The sequence below is a fragment of the Abrus precatorius genome, unplaced genomic scaffold (assembly GCF_003935025.1).
Source record: "Abrus precatorius isolate BTA unplaced genomic scaffold, Abrus_2018 Scaffold3, whole genome shotgun sequence".
Lineage (NCBI taxonomy): Eukaryota > Viridiplantae > Streptophyta > Magnoliopsida > Fabales > Fabaceae > Abrus > Abrus precatorius.
The window spans coordinates 11,821,796-11,842,013 of NW_020874373.1; the positions used below are offsets into that span (position 1 = coordinate 11,821,796).

Below are 20,218 nucleotides of genomic sequence, written 5' to 3' on the forward strand. Positions count from 1 at the left end.
GAAAGGGGATCTCCTTGTCTAATATCCCTTGAGAGTTTAAAAGGGACAATCACACTATTATTCCATTTAATAAACATAGAAGGAATGGATATATAGTGATTGATAACATCAACTAGTTTAGTATTTATACTAATGTGCAAAGTGTCAGTTACAAAAGACCATATTAGTCTGTCATATGCTTTCTTAAGATCCAACTTGATAATCATATAGCCATTTCTTCTTAAGTTCAGAAAAAGAATGGGTAAGCTCATGTAAAACAAACATATTATGAATATCCTGTCTCCTAGAGACAAAGCTAGTTTGGTTACCGAATATTAAGTAAGGCAAAACCTCTTTAATTCTATTAGTAATTAAATTGATAATTATTTTACATTGCATAAAGAAATAGGCCTAAATTGGTTAATATACTTAGAACCCTCAATTTTAGAAATAGGCCTAATACCATTTATAGTAGCTATTTTAGCAAGATTGACAAAGATATCATTGATAAAATTCAAGAAAAAAAGAGTTAAATTATTTCATTAATTTTTAAAAAATAAAGCATTCAGTTCATCAAAACTACGAGCCTTAAAGTTCGAGATAGAAGTTTTAATAGAAAGATAAGAGATATTAGGACATGAGTCAAAATAAATATCCCTCATCAAATTTCCAACATCAAATTTCTATTAGCAATTTTTTATACTTTATAATTTTTAGTTGTTTCATTTATGAATCTATGACAAAAAAATTGTTTTATTGGTAATTTTTAAATTTCATATTTTCTTTATTTTTTTAAATATCATATTTTGATATATATTATTTTTAAATACTATATACTAAAAAAATAATCCTAGACATTGTTGCTTATAAAAGATTTGCATGTAAATGTTAAAAAAAAAGTAAGTAACTATACACAAATATCACTTATTTTAACTTTAAAAGTTTTTAAAAAACTCAAAATCAATTTAAAAATAATAGACACTCGTTTCTTATAGTTTTAAAAAAAATTTAATAATTGAGATGAAAATTTTTATTTTAAAATTACGTTTAATTATTAATATTCTTTTTAAAAATATTTTATTTTAATAACGTAATTTAGGATTTAGATTCTTTCTAGTTTGCACAAGAACTTAACCTTTAATTTTATTTTGATTCTAGTAGATTATCAACACTTCCTTGGTTTAACATAATTTTTGTTTAAGCAAAAATCAAAATTCATTTAAGCAAATATTCTATTTTTTTTAAGCTATCTAACTCATTTATTTTCATTTTATCCTACATGCCTCTCTAAACTAAAGCTCTCAACACTCACATTTTTTTCTTCTTCATTATTGACTACTTGACCATAGGTAAACAATAATGGAAAAACAAATAAAACTTAAAGAATAAGAGTTGTTTGAAAATGACAACATTACCCTAATCCAAATCAACTTCATTGTTGATAGGTAACCCTGTCACAATAATTTCTTTGAAACACATTTCACCATTTAAAATAAAGTTTCCTCACTCATTTCTAATTCTTCAATTAGTGAAATTTTATAATATTGTTTTGTGTCTTTTATGACCTCTTTTAGTTTTTTTTTTTTGGTAATTTTTTTCCTTCATATTTTTGCAAGTGGATTGTTGTTTTGTATAGCAAATTTTGGATATTTCTTATATTGATTTTAAGGTATTGAATAGTTTGATGAGCTCAAAGAGAAAAGCTATATATATATATATTAGAGTACATGCATCAAATATTATATTATGAATCACTTTAAATTAATCAACTGAATCAGACTTATACATTTTTATTTTTTTTACTGAGAAGAGGGGTTAAACGTCCAAACAAACAAAGAAATTAAGAGTTACATCTGAAAGCCCAGATGTCATAGAAATCTAGACAAAGAAAAGGGAACAAGGAGGAAGAGGGGCTATCAAAGCAACTCAAAGGGATACACCCATCAACACCAAGCTTAGCAAGTCAATTAACGCAGTGATTAGCTTCTCTACAAACATGACTGAATCTAACAAACATAATCTGTTTCAAAAGATCTTTAATATTATACAATAAAGAGGCAAAAGGATGGGAGCAAGATTGGAGATTCAAAATAAGAGATAAAACTTTCTTGGAATCCCCTTCAATCCAAATGCAATGGATTTGCTTTTGGATAACCAATTTGATCCCCAAAATAAGGCCCATAGTTCAGCACCAAGGGGAGAACAAGAACTAATGCAACCATAGAAACCAGCAATAAAGTAGCCTAACTATCCCTTATACATTTTTTTAATTGCTTGAGTTCAATTAAAGAAATATATTATTAATCTTATCAACAATGTGAACCATAGATACTAAAATTAATCGAATAAATTATTGATATGTATATATTTTTCAACTATAACTTATAACAAAACTTCAAAATCAATAATAAAAAATGTTTAATAGTTCTATTATTGTGTGACTATCTATTTTTGACTAATCTAATTTTTTAACTTGCATGGTTAATGCCATTTACAAAAATTCTCTTCATTCACTCTTAATTAAAAAATTCACCGTCTTCTTGCTTTATTCTATATAAATGGACAATGAATTTTTATGTCCAAGCCTCCACAATATAATTGAAATTTGTGGTTTGACCATGAAATTTTATTTAAGTTTTATTTTAAGTTTTCATGTTAACCTCTCATCAAAGGTAAAGTCAGTTCACCTGAAACATTATATCAACTTTGTCACATATTATTCTTGTCAATAAAATTTAAAGATAAATGATATTTTAGTCCTTAGATTTTTTTTTTGTAATTTAGTCTCTATAAATAAAAAATTAAATATCAATATCTCTATAAAAATTTGTGTTTCATTTCATCTCTACTATTATATTACGTTGTAACGATGCTAGCTCTGTCTCCTATATGGCCAACAAATCTAACATGGCATATTTAAATTTTTTTAATCTCTATATAAGATTTTTTTTTTATAATTTAGTTGGTAAGAAATTTGTATATAAATTTCTATATGAAAATTTATTTTCAATTTCGTTTTTATTATTATAATGACATTTTTATATTAGTGTCAAGTGACATTTTTCAATCATCTTCAAAAGAGTATTCCACGTTCTTCAACTAAACCTCATACTTTGTTTTATTTTTTTCATATCTATTTTCATATTTTGATTCATCTTTACATGAGTATCACCTCAAATATTTTTATTTTAATTATCATTACTTGTGTGCTTCATCGAAATTCTTATCTATTTTATCATCGTTGTCCCAATATCTCGAATCTCGACCATATTTACATAAGTTGTGTTCAAAGTTAAGAAATTTTTTTTTTATATCATTGGTACATTTATAAGAAAATCAAAATTACTCTTTAAATTATCATTATCATCATTAATTTTATTTATTTATGCAACTATAGATTGATTATCTTAAAAAAATAGCATTATAATAACAATGATAGAATAATAGATGACTATTATTATGAGAATATAATAGAACTAATGAATAGTAATGTTTAAAATGAAAATAATAAAAATAATACTTATATAAAAATAAATCAAGATATGACGTTTTCTTATGATAATTTTTACAATTAACTTAAACAATAAAGCTCGATGTTCTGAATTAAAAATATATAAAGCAAAATATAAAATATATTTAAAAAATATGAAATACTTATATGAACTAAAAAGTCTTGTATAAGAATTAATATACAATTTTTTTTACTTATAGCATTAAATTAAAAAAAAAGAGTTTTGTACATGAACTAAAAAGTTATTTAAAGTTATCACATTACATAATCATTTGACACATAAAAAAAAAAAAAAAACTGCGTCACTGCAAGGAATTGCAATAATAAAAATAAAATTAAAAATAAATTTTTATATAAAGTTTCTTATACAAATTTTTTATTTGTAAAAATTAAATTACAAATGGGAATCTTGTGTAAGGATTAAAAATCACTTATCCCTAAAATTTATCTCCTCTTAATAACTATTTTTATATTTTTCATAATATATTTTATCAATATTAAATAGTTAAAATACCCTATCATTGTTACCCACCCTACAAAATTATTGTAATCCAATTTACAGCACATCTACGTATCAAAATGAAAAGGTGAGCATCTAAATCCAAGTCTTACGTACGAAAAAGTATGATCCACCGATCCTTAAAATGTGAAAAATCAACTGCAGCCCTTAAATATAAGTTAATCGGCCTACGCAATTTTTTTTATATATAAATTGAATTTGTAATTTTCAAAAGTTAATGTATTTTTTAATATTGGTAATAATGTATCTTCCACTAAATAATTTTTATTAAAAAAAATTGTTAGATAAAAGTATTCAATATTTTTCATAACTACAAGAAATATAAAAAACAAGTAATGTAAAAATAAAAAAAAAGTTTTAAAAGATATTATGTGAAAAATATCAATATCTGTTTAGAGATACTGGTTACCATGACCTTGAGCCTGTTATATAATTTTGGAAACGGAGCCCCTTTTATGGAATCTCCGTTGTAACGTAATTTTTCTATCTTAGAAACCATGTAAATTCAGTTTGAAGAAATAATCGAATACGCCCTTAATACTCGTTTGGTTAAACAAGAAATTTGAGTTTGCGATAATACAACATAGTTTTCTGGAAGATTTTTATTTTTCTACAATTCCTTTAAAATGGAGTTTAGCACACTACACAAACAGGCCTCTAATAATGCAAATATAAATTTATTAAACTTGAATTATATTTCTCCTACACAATTTGTTATTATCATTATCATTGCTGTTGCGAAGTTGAGTACGCGAGTAAAACAACTGGAAAGAGTAGAGTGGCCAAACCAAACGAGTCTCTGTCACGACGTCACTTCTCTACTGAAATAACAACACTGAGAAATAGAATCGAGATTGAAATCGAAATAGCTTTCTCTGCCATATAATAAAAAATGGAAATCGTTCCGATTCCCGCAGATTCCTACACTCTCGGCTTCATCGGCGCCGGAAAAATGGCCGAGAGCATTGCCAGAGGCGCCGTTCGGTCCGGCGTTTTGCCACCTTCTCGCATCCGCACCGCTCATTCTAACCCCGCTCGCCGCGCCGCCTTCGAATCCTTCGGCGCCACTCTCCTCCCTTCAAATGAAGACGTATTCCATCTCTTTTATTTTCTTTTTCCTCGCTGAAACAAACGCAACGCGTTTTTATTTCTTATTCCTCGCACTTGCAGGTCGTTCGAGAGAGCAACGTCGTCGTTTTCTCGGTCAAACCTCAGTTAGGTATTTCCATTGTTTCTATATCAATCTCAGCGGGTTCATGTTTGAGTAGTTTGACCTGCGTTTTCGTTTACGAGCTAAAGTGGTTGCAGTGAAAGACGTGGTGGTGAAATTGAGGCCGCTTCTGACGAAGAACAAGCTTTTGGTTTCGGTTGCTGCTGGAGTCAAGCTGAAGGATCTTCAGGTTATCCAATGCTTTTAACTTATTCCAATGATTATCGTAGTTAAATTTATGACAAGTCGTTACATGAAAAAATAAAACTTATTGAATAAGCAAGTAGCGTTCTTATTTCTTAATGCATCTGTCAAATTAGTCCTTAAACGTCAATTTCATCAGTCAACTCAAATTTGACCCAAAAGAAATACATGTTTGGGGACTTTCGGCATAATTTTTATTATTCAATGACAAATATGGCTCTTTCCGGCACTAATTACTTCACAGACACACACACACTAAAAAAAAAAAAAAGAGTTAAGAAAAAGGCTTATGGCAAGCAAATTGCGTCTTATTCATAGCTGAATGTGGAGAAACTAGGGAAGTATTTCAATAAAGAAAAATCAAAATGATTTTAGTTTTGGGAAAGTTAACATAGTTAATGACTCAGTGAGTGAAGTCTTCCATAATCTACTAGTTTTGATTGAATAAGATACTTGTACAAACTTGTGCTTGCACTTTCTTTCCTGGTTCAACTGTAGATTGATTAAAAAAACAATAGTGCAAATGATGCACATACTTCACTTAGATTGTGCAAGTAGCTTTTACTTTTCTTTAGCCTTAAAGATTTGTTAGGTTGCATACTGGAAAATGGTTGTTTCATGAAATGTAGGAATGGGCTGCGAGCGACAGATTTATAAGAGTAATGCCTAATACGCCTGCTGCTGTTGGCGAGGCAGCATCAGGTATTACCATTTTTCACTACCCTTTTAAAAACATATTTTGTTCCAGTTACTTTCTTTATGCAGAAGGTTGAGAATGTATGCTATGATTGCTATCTGAATTGTTTGTATAGCTTGGTAGTTCCATCATTGACTCACTGAATTCTAAATTGCTTGTTGTACTTAAAATGAATCGAGGAGGTAAAATGAGTCAGAGTTTTTCACATAAGTTCAAATCAACCTTTTTTAAGAAGCTTCCTCGTTTAATTTTTCCATTAGCACCTATAGAGCTTGACATTCTTGCCTTAGAAAAGTCTTAACAGTAGGATTTTTTTTCTATTGAAAAGCTTAAGCTTGAAGCTAATGCAAACTGGGCCACATTTGCTTATGTTCAAGAGTTTTTGGTTGAAAAATCAGTTTCTATGGGCAACTTGAAAGTGCTGATTTGTTGAAAATCTCTTCTTTAAACTTCTAAATATAAAAGCCATTTAACATGAAAAACAATATGATTTTCCCCTCTTGTTTGTGACTGTTTCTGTCAGCTATCTAATTCATACTTGGAGGGAAATTTTAAATACTCTTTTAGTGTCAGGATTGTCTGATAAAATAATTATTTAAGTTTGAGATGCTAAGATCCAATATGGAGCCTGCAGCTTATCTTGTCATGACAACAAAACTTGGTAGACTGGCCTTTAATATTTATACTGGATAGTTAATATATTGTAATTTTATGCATCTTTATTGGTTATATGAGAGGAAGATGATTATCAATTATGATTAAGAGATTTGGGTTAGATGAATGAGGCTCTTCCATAAGTAACACATGATTTATCATAGTAGTCCGTGGTAGTGTTTTGTGCTTCACTTTTATGAAGGTTGGGGTTGAAAGGTTCCCAAAAGTGGTCTCTGATGTAGACTTGTTTCTGTTTGATCTTGTAATCTCTGCACTTTTTTCTTTGGATGCATGAATTGCACATTTAAAAATCTCAATTATGAAGAAGAGCCTTTTTCCATAAATTACAAGGTCAAGAATGCCCTCTCTTACCCGTTGTGTTAATTCTGTATCTTGTGTGTTATTCTACAAAACAATGGATATTCCTTATTGCATTTCTTTCTGTATCAATTTGCAATTTTTCAATATTGACAGTTACAGACTTGAGTGAAAAGATTAACTTAAGTTAAACTATGACAGTTATGAGCTTGGGGGGAGCTGCAACAGATGAAGATGGAAATGTTATAGCCAAATTATTCGGGTCAATTGGCAAAATATCAAAAGCTAATGAAAAGTTTTTTGATGCAATAACTGGGCTGAGGTATGTAGGTGTCATTTTAGATAGTTGTCATTTTCTAAAATGACAAAATAATATTTGCATATAATCCAATAAATCTACAATAAATTTTATTTCATCTTTGATGAACAATTTTCTTGGAAATAAGAGATGGTATGTGGACTATGGAGGGGTTTAAATCTAGGTCTGCTATTACCATACAATTCTATGCTATTTACAATTTGGAGAACAAAAAAAGTGTTTGGACTTTGGTTCTGAATATTCTGTTCGGTGATTTCCGTCTTTTTTAGGTTGTGAACTTGGGAATTGGTTTCAGGCTTCTACCCTAACTCTATATCTATCTTATTCTCCTTTATATAATACTTGTATGTTCAATCGCAATCAGCGCTGTAATTTGATTCCACCTGTTCAAGTGATTTGTGAGCCTTGCCCATATTTTTTTATTTGTCTCGGTGTATAGCTTCAGACTGGGTTTTGACGATGACTATATTTCATCATTTCTGAAAATGTATATATCTAGCTGAAAACTACTTTGAGGTATTTACTAAAACTTGTTTTCATTTTTCCTAAACTTTTCAGTGGCAGTGGTCCTGCTTATATTTATTTAGCAATAGAGGCTTTGGCTGATGGAGGAGTAGCAGCTGGTCTACCACGCGATCTTTCATTAAGTTTGGCTTCTCAAACTGTAAGTGAAGTGACATATCCTTTGACCATTTAACGAGGGAAGTTCATACTTTTGTTCTCTGAATGTTTTATAATTTATTTGATGCTTGCTCTTGCATTATCTTATAATGACATTTTATCATAAAGCCAGATACAAAAAAAATAAAATTGTTTGATATGTGTCAAATATGTAGCAATTAGTCTATTTTAATTTATAGAAGAGTAAAACTGTTTCATTTTTCTTGTCAATCGTAAACAGTTTGACAGGATCAGAGCTTCTTCTTGCTTTAAAGCTAAGCTGAATGTTGCTTGAGCTTCATTGTAATATAATCTGAAATAATGTTTATATTCAATATACTGTTATTATTAGCTTGCATAAGTCTAGTAAACAGAATTCAATCTAAATTCTAGATAGAGGTCTCCAATATCGAATCACAAATTTGATTCATGTCATTTATCGAGTGTAATCCATGTCACAGTGTTTAATCGACAGGTTGAGCAATTGACCAGTTATATCAATCTAAACCATCTAGTTTATATTGGCCTCATCTAATGGATCGTAGAAAAGTTGGATATTTTACCAGTGCATCCAAATTGTGTGGATGCATATTTATACTTGACCCCAATTTCTTACTGGTTTTGGTGGACCACCATGTGTCTGCACATAGGCATATACTAGTAATTCAAAGAAGAAATAAATTAATAAGGTTACAGTTAATGCAATTGCTGTTGCTTGAATGTTGTGGCAAGTGTCCTGGATTGTAGGGGCAAAAGATTTTCATTTATAAGCATGCCTTCCTGCATTTGAATAGGTCATTCCAGTTGCTGTTTGCTTGGGTTGTCTTATTTGTGTGATTTCCAGGTATTGGGAGCAGCATCAATGGTCACCCAAACTGGGAAGCACCCGGGACAGCTTAAGGATGACGTTACTTCTCCGGGTGGGACAACAATTGCAGGCATTCATGAGTTGGAAAAAGGCGGGTTCCGTGGAACACTAATGAATGCTGTTGTTGCTGCTGCTAAGCGCAGCCGAGAGCTTTCCTGAATCTAGATGATGACGATTCTGCATTTTAATACTAAAATTTGATTTCAGAAGAATTTTCAGTTTTATTATGTGAACTTAGGGCTCTTCTTTTAGATGAGTAAATCTTGCTAGAATGTTTGGCCATTGTAACTTTGTTGTCCTTTTTCTAACACTACTCCTCACGAAAGGGTGGGCCAATTAGCATAGCATGGTAGTCATTTCCGGCTAGCATCCTGAATACGTACGTAGGCATGTCAATGGTTGATGTTTCTTTACAGGAGAGTACAAAAGAGTGAAATAAAACACATGGCCACCAAGAGTTGCAACCACCTATAAAGCATTTCGTTTCTAATGTTTCCAAACTTTTTTAATTTAACTGCCACACTTGACATGTTTGAAAGGTCATAAAAATACCGCATTCACACCAGATTTCAAACTAAGCAACAACATAATTTTATTTTGTCTAGAATAAAATACAGTGAAATTATTTGAAGGGTTTTTTCTCCTGCATGCCATAAAAAATTTATATAATGATAATTTATCTCAAGCTAACACTAGTAAGAAATTCACTTTTCGAAATCATATTACTGATCATATGAACAAGATTGGAATTTGGATAGCCCAAGTTCATAATAGTAAATGACGTATTAAAGTGAACTTATCTTTTCAATGAGTAAATGAGAATGAATCTAAAATTTCTTTTAATTTAATTTAAAGTGATTTTAAGTCATTATAATGTTTAAAAATGAATACTCAATTTGAAGATAATTTCACTTTAAAGTGAACATTTTCCAATAGTATAATACCCATTTCCGCTCCCGTTGGACCATCCACGCTTTGCTGGTTGCAGTGCTAGTGCTTAGCACTGGTTCTAATTCTTTTTAATTCTTTTTTATCCAGTGCTCATTTGAAGCTTCATGCATTAAGATAGGTCATGCTCTGCATAATCTAAGAAGAGTGTTATCGCATGATTCATTGAGTATAGGTTGATCGTATTTGTAATGAATCATGGTAGTCCCTTCTTAGAACATTTCATTGATCACGGTTATAGTGATGGAGACATAAATGCTTACACTTGCAAGGAAATAGCAATTTACAAGTCATGATGCACTGCAACGCTCAAGGGTGACTTGATATGGTTTTAAACGGGAATGGGTAAGGCAACCTGTTCGTGCTGAAATGAAGAAACCTCATCATCCAGTTAATATTAGATTTTGCCCAAGAATTCTCCAAGTGCATCAGAAGAGTGAAATCCCTTATCTATAGATAAATATTAATCAAGAATAAAGAACGGAATTTTTTCCTCTTAGTCATAGCAGGTAGTGATAGGCTTAATATATGATGAAGTTTTGAGTACCCAGAATAAATTGATGTGAGCAAAGAATAATAGATATACATTATTGGAAATCTACAATGAGTAGGAAAATACGCGTGGAAGCGCACAGCATAAGTAGCATACAATAGATATGTAGGAAATCATCTTATTCTGTATCTTTTATCAAGTTGTTGATCATGTTTACCAAAGGAAGAGTTCCCTTTGCCATAATCTCTATCCTAGATGTATTAGAAGCATAAGAAAATAGAGAGAATCCAAAAAATATGAGCTCAGGAAGAAACAGTCTTGATGATAAGAATCCATGCCAGTAACGAGGTTCCAGATCAAAAAATGCATCAAAAAACCTCCTTGTGCCTGGTAAATCTAGCTTGAGTAAGATGTCCATACCAAAACAGAAGAACTCCCTTTGTCGCCTCCTTTGGATGGGCCATAAATCTTTCCACACTTCCGCAGATATATCAACTCCTGAAAGACCTCTATCAGAACCAAGGCACTGAACAATAGAATTAGCAACAATAGGAGCTGCAGCTAGGGTCCTTGCTACCATATACCCAGTTGAAGGATGCACCATCCCAGCAGTCCCGCCAATGCCAACAACTCTTTGGGGTAGAACTGGAAGGGGGCCACCCATGGGAATGACACAGTGCTCATCTTCCTCAATGCTTTTCACTTTAACACCTAAGTGTTTCAACCTAGCAACCATTCTTTCCTGTATGTCATCCATACGTAACCCAGGGCGAGCAACAAGAGAAGTTTCTTCAAGAAATATCTTGGTGGATGAAAAGGGCATTGCATATAAAAAGGTGGGTATTCTACTATTTCTCTGCTTTAGCTCTTTGTCATTGTCCAGATGTGAATCTCTCCAGTCCATAAAAAGCATTTTATCTATGTCAAATGGATGTTCATCAACCTCAGCTAAAATCCCATAAGCAACTTGGTAACCTGGATTGTATGGTTTATCATACTGAACAAGGCATCTTGAAAAGCCAGTTGCATCAAGAACCACATTAGCCTGAACAGTGACACCATCATTACAAATCAGCATAGATTTGTAATCCTCATGAATAACCTTGATAACTTTGGCTTGGTGAAACTTGACACCATTTGATATGCATTTTTGCAGCATCTTTGTCTTCAGCTGTTTCCTATTGACCCTGCCATAAGGTCTATCTAGATCCTTTTTTGTTTTATCATCAATGAAGACAACCGCGCCGGACCACGTGGTGTCAAGGCAATCCAGCAAATCCATGGCTTCAAACTCATCCACCCAAACACCATAATTATTGGGCCAAATTAATCTAGGGTTTGGATCAATGGCACAAACTGAAAGGCCAGCCTCAGAAACCTGCTGTGCAACTGCAAGCCCTGCAGGGCCTCCTCCCACAACTGCAAGGTCCACCACAGCTCCCTTTGATGAATCATACAAAGGAAGTTCAAAATCCAAATTCTCCTTCTTAACTTCAGGAACAAGCTCAAGAAGGGCACTGCTACCAGCCCTCAAACCACCACATTTACCCCATCTAACAAGTGGTTTCTTAGAACCAAATCTAAGGTCCTGGTTCAGTAACTTAGATGAACCAGAATGGCCCAATTTTTCTGAATAACCGTGAAGTGGGTGCAAAAAACCAAGCTTGTTAGGTGTTTTGAGCAAAGTATCCATAGGTAACATATAAATCCCTCAAAATCCTCAATGAATCTCCAAACAAATACTCAAAACGCCATCTGGGTCACACTAAATAACACACATGAAGAAGAATGTACCTAAAAAATGTCAACTTTGCACAGTTAAACCAACAACGTGCAGCTATGACAACAACATTGAAGTCCCAAAATGGAACAGCAGCAATCACAGGAACCAACAATTATTCAAGTTGACTGAATTGATGGCTTACCGTAAAGAAGAGGAAGGGGAGAAGACGAAGCATTGCAACAATTCACGTTAAGAAGCTAAGGAACACCACAAAGGCTTTGCCGCTCTGGTAATGGTAAAGCTCGTGTGGCCACCAGACACTACTCGTCAGCGACAATCCAAAGTGGGTCATCTTTTTTATTATATAAAATAGAAAATGAAATTTGTGAAATCGTTAGTGTTGGATAATATCCAGTGGCCACCATACCCTACAGATGCCAAATACCAACTGGGTCACCAATCAACATCGTAATTATACGGTTTGCTTGCACTTTCAAAACACTATCCTTTTATTTATTGAAAAAATGTGAGAACAACTTATTAAGAAATCATAAATAAAAATATTTTATTAAAAATATAAATATTTAATGAAAAATTATTTATTAATTCTTCAAATAGATATACAAAAATTTAAATGAACAAAAACGTTCGTTTTTTTTCTCTCTAAATATATATATATATATATATGAAAAATATATTAAAAATACGCTTCTGTTCAGTAACCTTCTAAATTGACTAGGCTTAACTAGTTTTGCTAGTTAGGAGAGAAAGCACTCCTTAATGGGGGCACTAGTTCGAATGTTTTTTTCCCTTATTTTAGTGGTTTCGTGTTCATCTGGCGCACGTCCTCTTCTTATGTTTTTTTAATCAATTATTGTATATTTCTTGTTTATATATATATATAGAGAGAGAGAGAGAAAGAGAAGGGGGGGGGGGGGGGAGGGGTAGAGAGGGAAAGAGTTTTAAATAGAATAGAAACAAGGATTCAGGAACAAACTAAAAACTGATAATTAGACTATCAAAAGGTTTTACAAACAAATGTGATGCGATATCTTAAATACAGGTTTTTAAATGAATAGTAAATTAAAAAAAATTGCTAATATCAATTTTTAGGATTGAATTTAAATAATAATAACAATAATAAAGTACTATTAAGATATGCATTAATAATTTTATATGACTTTCAAAATGAAAAAAAAAATAAACTAGTTGCTAAAATTTAATTCTCTTCTTAAATAGTTTATACATTTACCATAAAATTTTAAATCATCAACTAATAATATGTGATATAAATAAAAATATTAAATTATTCTTAAATGATTATAAAAATAATATTATTTTATTTCATTTTTTTTTCTAATAAAGGGAACTAAAAGTCCAACCAACAAAAGTTAAGGAATTCTTTTAAAAGTCTAACTATCAATGACATAAGACTTTAAAAAGAATACAAAGATAATTAAATTTTCTCAAAAATAGAAAAAGAAACAAACTCTTCTAATCCTAATTTTGTTAACTTGTCAATACAAAGGTTACCTTCTTTACAAATATGACTAAACTTAACATATTAAATGAATTTCAGTAATTCTCTAATATTATTGATTAAATCAAACAAAGGGTGGGAACATATTAACAATTAAATATAACCTCTTTTGAATCGCTCTTAATCCACACAAAATAAATATCTTTTCGCAAAGCTAGTTGGTCCCCAGCAAGATACTCTTTGATTCAGTAACTAAGGGAGTGCATAAATCATTTGTTGAATAGAAGCTAATTATATACTGGCCATGACAATCTCTTATAAGACTGCTACATATAGCAATTCCAAACGTATTGGAGACAACTTTATCCACACTAAGTTTGACCTAACTAGAGCTTGGATAGGTCCTATTTATGTGATGTTGATCAGGAGCAAGCCTTGAGATATTTTTGGAGATGATCCTACAATAGGAATTATAAAAGTCAAAATCATAATGGTTTCAGGAGTCTCATTACATCTAGGACAGGTAAAGGAGTGAGACATTCCTCTTCTAAATCTTTTATTATTGGTCAATAATTTACCATTAGCTAAAAAATTATTTTTGGAGGACCTTCTTATTTCTAGACTAAATCAAAGATGTCAAGAAGATTGAGAATTAGTGACCATTTTGTAGGTTGTTTTTGTTTTAATAGAGAACACTCCATTGTTAGTTAGATGCTAGTAAAATCCTGACCCCTAGCATTATTAGAAGGATTAATTTGTGTTATACAATATCAAACACATTTAGGAAACATATATTTAATCTTATCCCAGTCCTAATTACCCCTAACTAGAGATGAAAATAGGTTAGGTTGACTTTGATTAAATATGTCTAGCCTTCTTAAAAATTTTGAAGCCTAAATATCTATGATAGATTTTTTATTAAGCCTAAGTTCGTCTTTTGTAAAAGTTTGCTTTGCCCTATTTGACTTTTTTAATGGCATACTTTGTATTGAAACTTTCAAATAAATAAATTATTTTATTATTTTTAATTGGAGATGATATTTTATTAATATGAAAATAAAAGAAAAGAAATAAATAATAAAAAAGAGTTACATATAACATAAATAAGTATGTAAGAAGATGATGAATAAGACGAACCAGTGATATATGTAATTGAGATTGTAAATCAATATTATGCATATAATATAGATCAAGTAATAATAATACAAAAGACTCTAGCAAGCAGGACTCTCTCTCTTACAGGATATGTGGTAAGCACACTCTTTAACTCCAATAAAAAATATTAGGATTTCTAATTTAAAATTCTACTCATTTTAAAATTTATTTTATTTAATATAATATTATATTATAATTTTTATATAAAATTATTTATTATATTATTATAAATTTTAAGTTTTAAGTTTTAAATAGGCCTAATAGGCTTTTTCTTAAGCTTAAACATGACCTATTTAATTAATTAAGCCTATAAAAAAGCCTAAATAAAACTTGTTACTTAAATAGGCCAAGCCAGAGTAGACTTTAAAAAGGTTAAGTCATAAGCCCGTCAAACAGTCTGACCTATTTTCATCCCTACCCTTAACTAAAAATAAACTAACAAGAATATCAAGATTCTCACTTAAAATAGGATTAGCAGCAATTTTACTGAGGTTTTCAAACTAGGAAACCGATTATCAACCTATAATTTGATAGTCATTCCATCTCTTATAGCCCAGCTAAGGCCTTGATAAAAGAAAGGTCAAACAAAAGTAAGACTCTTCCATAAAAAAGAATAGTGTTGCCTACTGCTAGCACTAGGCTGCTTCCCTAAGATGAATCTATATTTATGTCTGACTACCTGTCCCTACAGATCTTTAGGAGAATTGATAAGCTTCCAACAAAGTTTCATTAGATAGGTCTTATTCAACATGTATAAATCTTTAAAACTAAGACTCACTTCCTTTTTTAGTTTGTAGATTTTTTGCCACCTAATTAGGTGACATTTCTTGTCCCAACAGAGGTCCAAATAAATTTTTACATATGATATTAATTTCATTACAAACAGTAATAAGGACTAGTTGAGTTTGCATAACATAAACAAAAATGCTCATAATATAAGATTGAGCAAGAGTGACTCTACGAACTAAGGATAAGGTTTCATTTTCTAGAGGGATGATTTTTTCCTAATTATATCAATAAGAAAATTAAATTGTTGTCTATAAGGTTTTAAATGAGAAGCAAGAATACCAAAATATTTATCAAGCTGAGAAGAAGGGTTAATATTCAAAAGACCATTAATGGATTGAATTAGAGATATATCAGTATTTTTAGAAAACAGAATGGATAATTTGATATTATTAACATTTAAACTAGAGGCAATGCTAAAATTTCTTAGGATAGAATTTATTGTATTAGCATCTTTTGTATCAGATTGGACAATTAAGAGAATATCACCAATAAAGAATAAATAGGATAATTTAGGAGCTTGATTCCCAAAAGCAAAAGGTTTTTAACTACCTTCCATAATACTTTTCTGAATTAAATGAGCAAGTCTTTCAATACACATAACAAAAACATAGGAAGAAAGAAGATCTCCTTGCTTGATCCCTCTAGCGAGCTTAAAACTAGTTGAGATTTCTTCATTCTAGTTTAGGTACATGGATGAGGAAGAAATATTATGATGGATTAAGTTAACAAAATCAAAATTATCTTTAGTAAATGGATCAATAATGAAGCCCCAGTTGAGTTCATCATAAGCTTTTTTTTAAAATCCAACTTAATTATATAGCCCTTTTTACCTTTCAGTTTAGAGAAAGAATGTCACACCTCATGGAGGATGATAGAATTATCTATTTCTTATCTACCAAGAGTAAAGCTATACTGATTGATTGAAATTAGGAAGGGTAAAGAGTCCCTAATTCTAGTAGCTATAATTTTAGTAACAATCTTGTAACTTACATGACATAAAAAAATTGGTCTAATATTTTTCATTGAATCAAAGTTTCAAACTTGGGAATAAGGGAGATACGAATTTCATTGATGACAAAAATAAAAAGATGGATATTAAAGACATCTTAAACAAACTTAAAAATATAGGGTGTTAGGAATTCATATTGGTGTTTAAAAAATAAAGAATGAAGTTCATATGGGCCAGGGGACATAAAATTACCAATGGAAAATAGAGACTTTCATCAATAGTAAGCTTAGCATATAGACAAAATTTATTAGTGTCCCTAAGAATAAGAAAGGAGCTCTGACTATGGAGACTGGAATTATAAGGAGTAGGGTCAGAGTAAATGTTCTGAAAATACTTAAGGGCTATATTCTTTATTTTGAGAGAGTCAAATTCCCAATTACCCTCCTCATCTCTAAAAGCCTCAACTCTATTATTATTCTACAGACAATGACAGTTAAGTGAAAGAACCTAGTATTTCAATCACCTAAAGAGAGCCAATTACTATTGGTGGTGCCATTATTACTCTTCTTGGACAAGTAATGACTAATACTGTAACATCCTTATTAATTTTTTTTAACATATTAAGAATATAATTTTTGAAATACGATGAAAAACTAGATAAATTTATTCTCCAGCAAATATAACAGTAAAGTCATAATATATTCTGTGATTTTGCTCAAATGCATAAGAAAGTTGAATAATAAAACAATAATAATTAAACAAACTTTAAGAGTAAACATCCAAATAACGTGAACATATATCAATCTCTTAATATACAAAATATTAATATTTACAAAATATTCATTAAAATACATTAAAAATACATTAGGACTTTCTTCAACTATTTACAAGATTCAAAATAAAACAAGTCCTAATGAGCAACATGTCCATCACAAGACCAAAGAGGCACTAGTCATCCCCGTGTCATCTCTCTATCATTACCATATCTTCGGAGTCGAGATCATTATCTGAGCCAAGATATAGATCACCAGGGTCCACAATTTCCTGGGTACCAGTAATTCTCTCAAACATCCAATGAGATGGTCTCTTAAGATAATCATGATCGTGATACGTGAACAGATACGTCAAAGTTGCTGGGTTCCTCACGGTGCTAGGAAAGATATATACACATAGAGTATGATGGATTCTACTTACAGGGAAATCAAAAGGAATACTAAAAGCTAATTCCATTTCCATCATAATAATGTCACTAGGTACATCACTTTCATATATAACAATTCTAAAGAAGCACAGTCTCTGATACTCATTAAATACATAATTTAATCTATTAATTACAGAACTATCTACAAGCCTAATGCTCTCGGTGGTGTTGTCATCATAGGTTCTTGAAATGGTTATGTAAGGATGAGTCTCTATTTTCATTACTAAGCATACAGTCATAAATAATTTATAGATACATATGAAACAATCATACAAGCATCATACAACAAGATTATTAATATTCTAATTTATTCAACTTAAGTTTATTACTACTAACACTTCCATTTCTCAATTTCACTGCCCTTAGGATCCCTCGAGATCTTCCTTAGCATAGATAGTCGTTGGATAGCCGCAGCTACACAAATACAATGTGTGCCGACTCAACCCCTTTTAGCAAAAGCATGGTCAGGAAACAAGTGTGAGACCTGTGGTGCTTCTACTCTCATTTATCTTGCACAATTCAAGAGGAACATTCGCCACCCTCATTTTTTCAAGACTTTTCGGTCTTCTCCATCTTCCATACTCCCAATGTACCTTTGAACTATCTATACTATTCCTATCATATCCTTTCCTTATTTCCTTTCCCTTTCCATGTTTCTTTCTCATTTTTCTATATTTTTCTTATTTCATTATTATATCACATATTACTCAATTCCTGACGAGAGTTAATTCTCTCGGACTTAGTCCACCATATTCATGCATATATATACATATTCAAAATAAAGATTACAATCATCATCAATCATCACCAAAACATGCTTCGCATATATCAAATCATATTCCAAACATATCAAAAACATATTATCACTCATCACATATTCAAATCAAACACAACATTTCTTAGTACTAAGATAGAGCTCTCCTTACCTTAGAAAACAAGTTTTGGGTGATGAGAAAGTAAAAGGAGGTTAGTTCACCGACCAAGGTAATTCTACACCTTATAAAAAATAGATTCTTTGAGAAAAGAGAAGATAGAAGTGAAAATAAGATGTTCAAGCTCTAAGATACTCACCGACGATTCTATAGAGCAGAAGGTTAAGCTTGTATTAGGTGAAATATTGGAGTTTATAAGGCTATTATCTGTAATAGGAAAGAGAGAGTTCACAGAATAAGAGAGAGGTATGTGAGTTATAAAAATGAAATGAAATTTCATGCTGGAAATCTCTTAAATATCCCTCAGCGCTACATGATCTCGCTTGAGCAACAATATCTTGCTTGAGCAATAGCTCCCTCGCCTGAGCAAGATATGCAGACAATGGTTTTCTCGACAATTCTCTGATATGCTCACTTGAGCGAGCTCCATCTCGCTTGAGCGAGATGGCGACTAGAGAGGGCGAGATTTCTCCTGTGAGTCCTTGCCTGGACGATGCAACTCGCCTGGGCAAGATCTCTATCTCGCCTGAGCGAGGTGACGATTGAGTCAATTCTATCCTATCTCGCTTGAGCGAGATTGCTCTTAAACAAATATTTATAGACGCTCAGTCTCGCTTGAGCGAGATTCTCTACATTACACCCTTCTAAAACTCCTCTCAATTTACTTCTAACACATCCTAATGTTATTTAATATCAAACAAAATATAATTTTCTAAATAATGAAAAGAGGGTGTTACAAATACTCTTTCCAAAGAGAACCCATAAGTGATCTTAAAAAAAAGTTATCTCGATTAGCTAATTTATTAGAGTTCCCTTTTAGTCTACTAAATAGTCTTCTTTTGTTTTGAAAAATATTACCAAAAAAAGTTGTATTCTAGTCAGAGATATTGTTTTTAAATCTTTCAACATTCTCATACTAAGAACTAGATAAAAGCAAAGAATTCATAACCTGAGTATGAAAATCATCATGGATAATTCAGGGGGCCAAAAATTTAAACTGTTTAGAATGGCTAATTATAGGTTTCTTATCCCTAATTTTGAGCTAAAGACTAGTATTGTTAGATTTTAATAAGGGACTATCGATAACAATACTATTGGAAAAAAGGGTCCTCCATGATTTATTAACTACAACTTTGTTAATCCTCTCTTTTAAATTTTCCTTCTACCAAGTGAAAGGATTCCCTTTGAACCCTAAATCTTAGAGGTTACTGTGTGAGAGACATTCAGTAAATTGTCTAATTCTACTATAGGAAACAATTCTATCTCCTAGTTTTTCATATTAAAAAAGGATGGAATTAAAATTCTCAGCCAAGCACAAGGGAAGGTTAATGGAATTATTGAACTCTTTAAGATCCCTCCAGCAATTAGTTCTTAAGTTTTCATGAGGGCTAATATATATTGAGGATAAAATATATTCACTGGTTCTAAAATTACTAATTTTCAAATGGATGACATATTGTGTTTTGAGAATAACAGAAACTTGGACCCAACTAGTATTCCAGCAACACCAAATTCCACCTGAAAAACCAATAACATCTACTTTCTCATTGGTAGTTAGATTAAAGACTCTAATATCTTGTCAGCTTTATCTGAACTAATTCTAGGTTC

At 31.3% G+C, this 20,218-nt stretch overlaps 2 protein-coding genes across 3 annotated transcripts; one reads left to right on the forward strand and one right to left on the reverse strand.

Moving 5' to 3' along the window:
• Positions 1–4,738: 4,738 nt before the first annotated feature.
• On the forward strand, positions 4,739–9,406 carry LOC113862953 (pyrroline-5-carboxylate reductase). Its single transcript, XM_027496278.1, has 7 exons — positions 4,739–5,100; positions 5,181–5,229; positions 5,319–5,410; positions 6,054–6,126; positions 7,295–7,415; positions 7,971–8,076; positions 8,917–9,406. The coding sequence occupies exons 1-7, from the start codon at positions 4,903–4,905 to the stop codon at positions 9,097–9,099; spliced, it is 822 nt and encodes a 273-aa protein (XP_027352079.1). The 5' UTR covers positions 4,739–4,902; the 3' UTR covers positions 9,100–9,406.
• Positions 9,407–10,314: 908 nt separating this feature from the next.
• LOC113861277 (lycopene beta cyclase, chloroplastic) lies at positions 10,315–12,454 on the reverse strand. 2 transcript variants are annotated; one of them, XM_027493990.1, is made up of 2 exons: positions 12,307–12,454; positions 10,315–12,175 (listed from the first exon to the last, which is right to left on the reverse strand). In XM_027493990.1, the coding sequence occupies exon 2, from the start codon at positions 12,081–12,083 to the stop codon at positions 10,560–10,562; it is 1,524 nt and encodes a 507-aa protein (XP_027349791.1). In that variant the 5' UTR covers positions 12,084–12,175; positions 12,307–12,454; the 3' UTR covers positions 10,315–10,559. The 2 variants fall into 2 exon arrangements, with proteins under 2 accessions (XP_027349791.1, XP_027349790.1); XM_027493989.1 differs by having other exon boundaries at positions 10,425–12,146; positions 12,307–12,431.
• Positions 12,455–20,218: the final 7,764 nt, after the last annotated feature.